General features: G+C 39.7%; 1 protein-coding gene across 1 annotated transcript; it reads right to left on the reverse strand.

Moving 5' to 3' along the window:
• Window positions 1-298: 298 nt before the first annotated feature.
• Window positions 299-9,305, reverse strand: LOC114357408 (L-galactose dehydrogenase). Its single transcript, XM_028311005.1, has 7 exons — window positions 9,057-9,305; window positions 8,299-8,416; window positions 7,784-7,945; window positions 4,552-4,785; window positions 2,743-2,874; window positions 2,246-2,418; window positions 299-1,229 (listed from the first exon to the last, which is right to left on the reverse strand). The coding sequence occupies exons 1-7, from the start codon at window positions 9,137-9,139 to the stop codon at window positions 1,145-1,147; spliced, it is 987 nt and encodes a 328-aa protein (XP_028166806.1). The 5' UTR covers window positions 9,140-9,305; the 3' UTR covers window positions 299-1,144.
• Between the last annotated feature and the right edge of the window lie 253 nt (window positions 9,306-9,558).

Below are 9,558 nucleotides of genomic sequence, written 5' to 3' on the forward strand. Positions count from 1 at the left end.
ATATTATGTGAGTACAAAAAAATTGAACAAAGAGAGTAATACCAACTAAAAAGAGTGGTTGTTTGTATGTTCATAATTTGTTTAATGTAACGCCAAATCAGACTATGTATTTCTTGTCGCTGTAAGCTTAAAATCATGTACTATTTTAAATAATGTACCTAACACTAGCACATGACCTAAAAATTAAAAACACAATTAAAATTAAAACCGTGGATCACACTCCACTTAATGTTGTATGTAGAGGAGAAAATAAATAGTCATTTTAATGTTACATATCGTTTTATTTTATCGTATAATACATTATAAAATGTTGGTTGTCATTGTAACACAATATACATTTTGTCTTATGTTATTATTTAGATTCGATATTCCATACATACAGTAGTGTCACCAAATATACAATTTGTAGAATATACAATCTGTTTATAGGCAGGTTACGTAATATAAACATTAAAGTTGAAGCCAAGCAAGATAATAAAGTTTTGAAACGTGTGTAATTTAACGACCAAGTTAGTATCTAAAGATATTGGTTGCAAGGTTTATTAAGTTCATCTCTCTTCAGGTTACCTAGAAGAGGGCGCTTCCTAGCGATCAGACCGCCTAAATCGTGCCGTTTCAAATTGTAGGTACTTATTCCTTGTAATAAAATTGGTAGTTAGCCTATTGTCGTTTTTTGTGAAGTGCAGAAAAAAGAGTATTTTATGACGTATAATTAATTTGCACAGTTGTTTTAATAACGTTATTGTATGGATTCTGTTGGGTGAGTGGGAAATACCGCAATGATACAAACTTGGCTAAAACTTCATAATGCCGATTTGAACCAATTTAGGTACACAGTTCAAATTGTTGCCAAATGGCACCTAATTACATACAAATAAGACGTCACATTCTCCAGCTTGATGTATCGTTGTCTGTACCAGTAGCCTTATTCACGTAACAAAACTTCAACGACAACAAAACACTGAGTTGCGATCCCATCGAGTAATCGTTCTATCAAAATGACCCTTGTGAATACGGATTTAGAACTATTTTTCAAGGGGACGACTTCTGGACGTCGGTGGGATCTTGACTTTCAAAATACGTGAATTAGGCCACTGGGCGTAAGAAAGAAGTAAAAATGTCGTAACCTAGAACTCGGAATTCATCATTTCTGTTGAAGTTCATTCATCTTGGCTTTGTACAGAGGCAGTTCAACGTCATCCCAGTGAAGAGTTAAGTTGTCGAAAAACCTGTAAATTACAACAAGTTTAAGAAATACATGTAATATATTGCATCAAAATCGGTTCATCCAAATGTAAGATAATCGCGAATATGGACAAACATACGGGTCAAAGAACTTCCTGTTCTAAGTCGGTAAAAAGCCACTACCTACTTTGTTTGACATGATGTTTCGCTTACTGTGAAGGGTATAACGAGAATGATGCATAAACTTGGTGCATAAAGCTAAGCGTCCACTTGTCGGTATCGTACGCAACGGACGCATCGTACGAAACACATCGTATCGCATGTACGATGCGGACAGGTGGACGCACTTATATGAGTTTCCATATAAATAATACTACGATCCGTTGCGTGCTATACGTCCGATGCGTACGATACTTTGATTGTGTCGTCTGAAGGGCAACTGCAACGATGGCGTGAACACTTTCAGGAGGTCTTCCGCCCTACCTCAGCGAGATCAAGCGAGAAGCTCAAGACCGAACGAGATGGAGGACTGTTGTGGACGCCCTCTGCCCCATCTAGGGGACATAGGACCATAAGTCAAGTACGATACCGACATGTGGACGCTTAGCTTTTATTCAGAATCTATATAGGTACAGTCAGCTTCAAAAAGTTCTTGACACCCAAAGTAGCCAATAAGTTCGTAACACAACTTTGTTACAGTTGGAATAAGGTGGTGTTATCAACTTATTGCTCACTTTGGGTGTCACGAACTATTTGACGCTGACTGTACTACATGTTCTAAAGTTTGCTGAACTTCGGTTTGCTGTTTGCTTCGGTTACCTTTAATTTTTACTACCTATGAGATTATCTGATTCAGATACCCAAAAAAGTTACGGGAAGGTAATAGGTAGGTAATAAAATAATCCTGTCAATCATTAGGTAGTTTCATTGACGAAATTATGCCCAAGGTAGTGAGTGAGTTCAAGTGACCCCTATGGTAACACACAACAGGAGTTTTGTTTTCATAGGGGTCCCTTAAAAATTAGGGATTGATGGTGAAAACGGGCTTTAGAAGACTAACCTCATCTGAACTTCAGCTAGAACTTTCTTCTCGTGCTCACTGAGTCCTTTGTCCATGACGTCAAGCGTGTCGATCAGCTGTTCCTTGTTGTAGAACCCACACACATTTGAATCAATGCCTGGTTGATTTAACGTGTACCAAGTCGCTATACGGGCTAACTCAACGTTATGCGCCTAAAATGAAAATGATTTTACTGACTTTAGAGTTAACAAAATTAACCACTATCGAATAAAGAACTAATTTTATATAGGGTGTACAAAAAGCAAAAGCAAAAAGTATTTCTAACCAGTGGCGGCGCCATGGCCATGTCTTGGTACCCGGGGCGCTAACCTTCCAGTTAAGCTTCCTATGATTTCCTTCTCCTACCGAGTAGGTTTACCACCAAAATAGACCAGCAACGATGATCGAACTACCGAGCACTTACTTACCGAATACCGACCCTCAAGTCTGCAGTCCAATACAGACATTGGGTCATTTCATTTGTGACCGCAACCTACCTTGCAATACTCCGAGGCTCGTCTGCAGAGGGCCTTGATGTCGTCACTGGCCGGGTGCCACGGCTGGGGCCCCTTGTTAGAGAGCAGCCCCATGCCTGTCGCAGCTGCATTTATTACGCCCACGCCTTTGCTCTGCAAGTAAGAAAATAAATAAAATAATCCATTAATGTAGAGAAACTTGAATATACAAGCCGTTCGAACTAACTGGGCACTTCGCAGACTCTCGCTCGCACTCACCCGAACACTTCCCCGCGTTCGGCCCGTTCCACAGAGCGTCGATGTGACGTCACAGCTGTCAGGTGCGCAGTTAACACTCGATCGCATTATACTTGCAATGAGCACTTAATTTATTATCAGAGAAGGAGCCACGCCCAATTTTAACAATGCTACTCATTATGACCTCGGTCTTCATGTGTCTTCCCCAACACTATTATTTCTATAAATAAGTAGTAGCTTAAGTAGAAACCTTAATATAAACAAGAAGGTTTAAGATAAGTACATCTGGTGCATGTCGCGGGAAGCACCTGGATGCGAACAGCGCAGGACCGGCCGTGATGGAAATCCAAGGAGACCTTTGTCCAGAAGTGGACGTCATAAGGTTGTAACGATAAGATAGGTAAAGTACGAGTGAGTATATCTAACAACATGGCTAATAGGTACCTAGTGTACTCAGTGGTGGATTTACCAGCAGGACGATCAATGTTCGCCCCAGTTCCCCAGGCCTAACGGGCGGCAATCCGCCACGAGTCTACTAGGTCATGACCAGCACAGTTATGTACTGTTAAGTTACAAAACAAAATGTAAGATACTGATATGGGCTTTACGTAACAGTCCTCAGTCATTTAACTACCGCATCCAAACACTTGAGCCAATGCAAATATCGGCGAGGGTACTCGAGGCTGTGCTGTTTAAGGTTTACTTCGACAAGACATGTGCTGGAATGCGGTTTTGTAGTTGGTTCGTCAGAATATCGGGCCTTATAATAGCGTGTGGATTGAGTGAGCACAAAGAATCATGTATAACTTTTTAATTACGGCCCTCACAAATCTAAAATTAAAGACACTAACTTTGCAGAGTTTTTACAATATAACGAGCATTAATGATATTTATAAACTTATAATAATACGGAGATCCGGCTAATCCTCTGTCAGGCCTTTTACAATTAGATACTTAAGTATAAATTTAATGCTTTCCAGGGGGTGCTCATTCAATCCACACGCACACACTCGAGGCAAGTGGAAAATGATACGGAAAGCGTTCCCAGCAATGCAGCGAACGCAAGAAGCCAATTGCTGTCGCCGTCAAGGATCCCAACAGAGTGGAACGGAAACGCGTAAGTAAGTAATCGTTGCAATTGTCACCTTGGCGTGGTCTGGTGCATGATAGTCGCAAAAACTATCATGCAGCGACACTCGCAGGAAGTTACGCTGCAATCAACTGACGCAGTGCCAGGAGATTTAAAATCTTACGATACTAATATTCTGCATAGACAGGTACTATTATTTGAGTCAGATAAGGTACTTAGTTGTAGAATCGTTCTGTCCGAAGACCTACCAATTGGTATGTCATGTTCATAGTAAGATCTCTATTACATACTAACAGTATAAAATACCTAATCGTAGGTATTTTTATTATGATAAGACAAGAGTCTTAAAAACCAGTAGGTGTCAGATATTTCGTGCTACAATTAATATTAAGATAATTTGTCACAGCAAGCTGTTGATTTTGTGTCAGCTCAAGCGGAGAGGAACTGCATCTGAAAATAAGTAAGCCATCGCCCATCATGATTACAATCACAATCAGACAAACCTTGAAGAACTGAGTATAGTTCTGGAGACGGTTATCGAAGAGAGTCGACTTGGCGTACGAGAGGATGGAGGATATCTTGACATCAGACTCCTCGATGATCTCCTTCATCAGTTCAATGTCGTAGTCCGCCAGCCCGATGTACCGGGCCTTGCCGTCTTGCACCGCCTTAGCGAGGGTAGGCAAAGTTTCCTTCAGGACTATCGAGATATCTGGCGCGAATGTTGCGTCGTGCACCTGGAAGGAGACAGCCAAGTTCTTGTCATTAATTCATTCCCTAAAGGTTCGGCCAAACCAACGCGATCATCCGCCGGCTGATTGCGTTGGTTTGGCCGAACCTTAACTGTCTATAACTGCCTAAGGCGGAGTTGCACCAACTAACTGACCGTAACTATAATGATAACCGGTGTATTTTGTATGGAGTTTGACAGATTTTTGGCATTTGTCCGGTGAAAATTATACCCGTATTCACAAACGATGCTTGCTTAAGTGAAGCAGCAAATCGAACGCACAGCTTTGAATAGAGCTCTGTGATTGGTTCGTGTGTCACCCTGTGTGTCCACGCGCACTGTGAGACCTCATAGTAATGTTTGTGAATACGGGCGATAGTCTCCACTGTAGGTGCATAAGCGTTTAATTCACCCGAGGCCTAAAATCGGATGAGTTCGATTCCTTTAATTTAGATAAGTAGGCGTACGTTAAAACCCTAGTTAAAGGGTCAGAGATAATTGTTACTACTACAAATATCTACTTATGACCCTAGTTGAATGTTTTAGCGTATCTAAATTGTGGTGGGTTTATTGGAATAGGTTTTTAAAAGCCTTAGAACTTAGTAAAAATATTACCGTTTTACACACACAATGGGTATAATTTGGCTAGGTATACTAGGTAAAGTAATTTACCAATACATAGTAAATTGATAGATAACGTATCGAACGTTATTATGATAACAACACGATGATGTAATACCTCGACGTCAAATAAATCGCACCTCCCGCGACAAGCATTTTCAAACGTATGCATCCCCACTTCCCAGTTCCCACCAATATTGGTACCATTTAAAAGCCTAGTTCTAACCTTCATTTCATTAAAGGATAGGTTTTTACCCCACAAATGTGTCTTTAGAAGGATCCAGAGTTACTTCTTAAAAAAATACTTAGGTAGTTACGCTAGAGCCAACTTTTATAGCTATAAAACTGTTAAGTTGGGTTTAATTGCTATCCATCTGATAAAGAGGACACGTGAAATCATTATTTGGTTTTATAACCATAAAAATTGGTCTAATTGATCCCATAGGTGGGCCCAAAGTGAGGTATTTTTTCAAGTCACATTTATGGTATAAATGTTATTCATTTATTAAGAAATTAATTGTGTTTTTCTTTAAGGATATTTATTGGGCTTTCAAATAACACCAATATTATTGGGGTACCATGATTGTGTCAGAAGAAAATCGTTAAAGTTCGCGTCGCGGAAGGTGCGGTTTATTTGATGTTGAGTATATTAATCATACCTATACTCAATTATTTAGGCTTAGTTGCACCACCGTATTTTAATCGTAATATTAACATTAACCGGTGCTTTTTGTATGGAGTTTGACAGATTTTTGACGTTTGTCAAAGTTATAAAGTTCGATGGTGTAACTCAGCCTTAGTTTCATAATATCTTAACCATAAGTGCTAAGGAAAAAGGCTAAAATAATAGGTAGACCGTTACTAGATTATTTTAGCCTTTCCTTCCTGTATTTTATCTAGCAGACCGTGGCCATTCAGATCTCGATTTAAGAACAAAATCATGTAGTTACTTAGCTTTGATCTATCAGTTTAAAAGTTAAGTTAAATGTAAATCCAACAGACAGAGCCCTCGGCCAGTGATTTTAATCCAGACGTGGTAAATTGAATCAGTAACGTCGTTTAAGCCCTCTAGTGCTTTTATTTTCTGGGCACCCCATTTAAAGCAAATTAATCTCTCAATTACAGGAAATGGGTATTGTCTATCTTGGTTTGCAGCCTTGACTTGATATCGTAGGCTTTACTCTTATAGCACAATCGTCCCTAAATACTATAATATTTAAATATGTACTTATGTATTTTTTTAAGTAAACATAGGGTCAAGTAGGAGAAAACCTTTATAAAAATCTTAAAAGGATTCCGTTTTTCCTTTTATATAAGGTACGGAACCCTAAAAACAATGCCGTGCCAGTGGGGTATTATGATCAAAGCATTTTCCGTGAGTTAGTCTATAAACTCCTAAGTATTTAATGAGTTCCAAAATATTGATTAACTTAGAGATAATTAGATATCATCCATCTAATCAACATTTACTTACGATACGAATTACCTACGTAGGTAATTAATTACCATATGTAGGTACCTACTTGCCGATACTAATTAAGTAGGTAAATCTCCACAATCAAGGGTGATTTAAGCTAATACCAGAAGAACTTAATGCCTGGTAACTAAGTAGCATCTGAATGCAACCATAATGATAGCTGCCATCATCAGTACAATCAATTATAGTCACTATCGCTTGCTTAAAATGCCTAATCTAATCTTAGCCGAACTGTTTATTATGTAACTATTCAATAGTCATTCTACATATTATGTTAGTGTTATAATAATGTGTTTTGTGCTGTGTTGTATGATAAAGAAAAGAAATACGCCCGTATTCACAAACGATGATAGCCTCTGTAATTGGTTCGTGTGTCACCCTGTATGTCCACGCGCACTGTGAGACCTCATAGTAATGTTTGTGAACACGGGTGATAGAATGTCTAGTAGTCTGTACTAGAACTTCTAGAGATGATCCGACCAATCGCCGCATCGCTTACGTAACGGGACCAAATTGCTTTAAATTGGCGCTAACGTGATGATCTTGACTTGCTGACCTTTTTTTTTACCCAGGAAAATGGCCTATCCATACCTACTGCCGGGAGACGGCAGGTTATGTGTGGCTCGAACCCACTAAAAACCTGGGATGTTCCCTCTGCCGCATAGTGGTCGGCGCCTTGGGTATTATTAAGGGTATTATTAACGACCAAGGCACCTTCCGCGGACGTCCCGCCCTACACGGCGGGACCCAACACGCCCCCACTTAATGGGGGGCCGACAGGATTAGCCGGGACCACGAGGCCAATCCCATCCGACGGCGGTGGTAGCCTGTACTATCTAATGCAGGAGGAGGCCCCCTGCGTCTCCAGCCTGCTGGCCACCACCAAGGGGAGGAAGAACTTGCTGACCTGTATCAAGTCCACGTAATCCAGGCCGAGGCGACTGAGAGTGATGTCCACGCCCGCCTCAGTCTTCTCCGCGGAGAAGTCGAACATGTGCTCCGTGGTTTTCTCGTACCGCCCCACTTTGCTGCCGATGAAGAAGGACTCTCGGGGCACATCTTTGAGAGCCTATAAATTAAGAACATGATAGATAGAACACACTATTTACACCACACAAGAAAAGAAAGAAAATATAAAAATGATTCTGCACAATTTAGGCGGTCTTATCGTCATAAAGCGATCTCTTCCAGATGAATACTTACAATGAAAGTTAACGGTATTATGGCCATTGAATGAGGATAGGTCGCGGAAAAGATTCATATTTTAGCATTTTGATTGGTGGTCATAATGTGTTGCTGGTTGGTGGTCTGCATGCATTTTCCTCTCTACTTAAAATTATAATAAAAACTGTAGTAACCATAACAAGTAGCCATCTATTTATTTACATTTCCTTAATAAAATAATTGGATAAAAAGCATCACCTTGCCAATAGTCTTTTCGGAACTTCCTTGTCCGTACCAAGGTCCCGTTTCCAAGTAGTTTAAACCGCGGTTAAGACTTTCTCTTATCAACTCCAGACTCCGTTCCTCGTCAAACGTCCTAAAATGTAAATTTCTGTAAATACCTTACTCAGTTACCCACTCACCACTTGTGAAGATACTGAATAGGTAATAAATACTGAAATTATGGCATATAAGTGGGTAAGTAGCTAAGTTGTTATTTAAATCAAGTACAGGCAGATCAAATTACAAAATGAAGTCGGTTAGAAACGCATGCATGCATGATAGACAAAATTAATGGGTAATTAAGATTTGCGACCTCTGTGACCTTAATTAATGAATCAAGGTTATTCGCTAGGTAACTGTGGTAATTCTTGGGAAAATTATTATTTCCATCCACCTAAAATCGTGTTGCGTGGCGCGCGGGAGTTTTATCCGACGCCTGTTAAATGAAATACTTATTTATGGAGAATGACGTGGTTCTTTTATAAATTCATACTGAGGTTACCATTTTCCAACAGGCTTAGGTTATATTTAATAGTTTCAGTCCGTGGCTTAGCCCGCGTAAATTCAAAAACTTTTCGCGCGTCTCACAAACACAACAAAACTTGTTTACAACAAGCATCGAAAGGGAAAACACACCGAGCGTCGGTATTCAATCGAGGCACTTATAAATAGAATAACAACTAAGTAGTTCTGTTATCAGTAGTAGGACAAACATCTAACACCGACTTACATACCCGTAGATGTTACTAAAGGCTGCTCCTCCTAAACTAACGTGGGACACCTTCATCCCCGTTGTACCCAACTCGTTATATTTCATATTGGATTAACTTTTACTTTAGTCTGTTTACAAATAAACGAATGGCGGCCTCACTATCTGCCGCGAACCGCCGAAGCGAAGTGCCGGCTGATTACGCAGCAACCGCTTCATAAACTGTATTTTATTAACCTTACTGCGCGCGAAGAGATTATGCATTCGGTCTAACAACAGTCAAGGAAAACTATATTAAACCCAAGTAGGTAGGTAGATACCAAATCGTCATAATAAATCCGAAAATGTTGGTTTTCCTTATGCAGGTAGTGTGTGTAGGTACCTTTAATTAATTTGTATACGTCGTTTCGTAATTTTTATCTTAATTCATCAACATTCCTTAGTAAAATTATTACGCACTTATTAATACCTAATAGCCTAAATCTTGTCGTCATAATAAATTAAATTTAACAAGAAGTAAGTCTCGT

This window comes from Ostrinia furnacalis, unplaced genomic scaffold (assembly GCF_004193835.3).
Source record: "Ostrinia furnacalis isolate ACB-3 unplaced genomic scaffold, ASM419383v2 OfSCF3147, whole genome shotgun sequence".
Classification (NCBI taxonomy): Eukaryota; Metazoa; Arthropoda; class Insecta; order Lepidoptera; family Crambidae; genus Ostrinia; species Ostrinia furnacalis.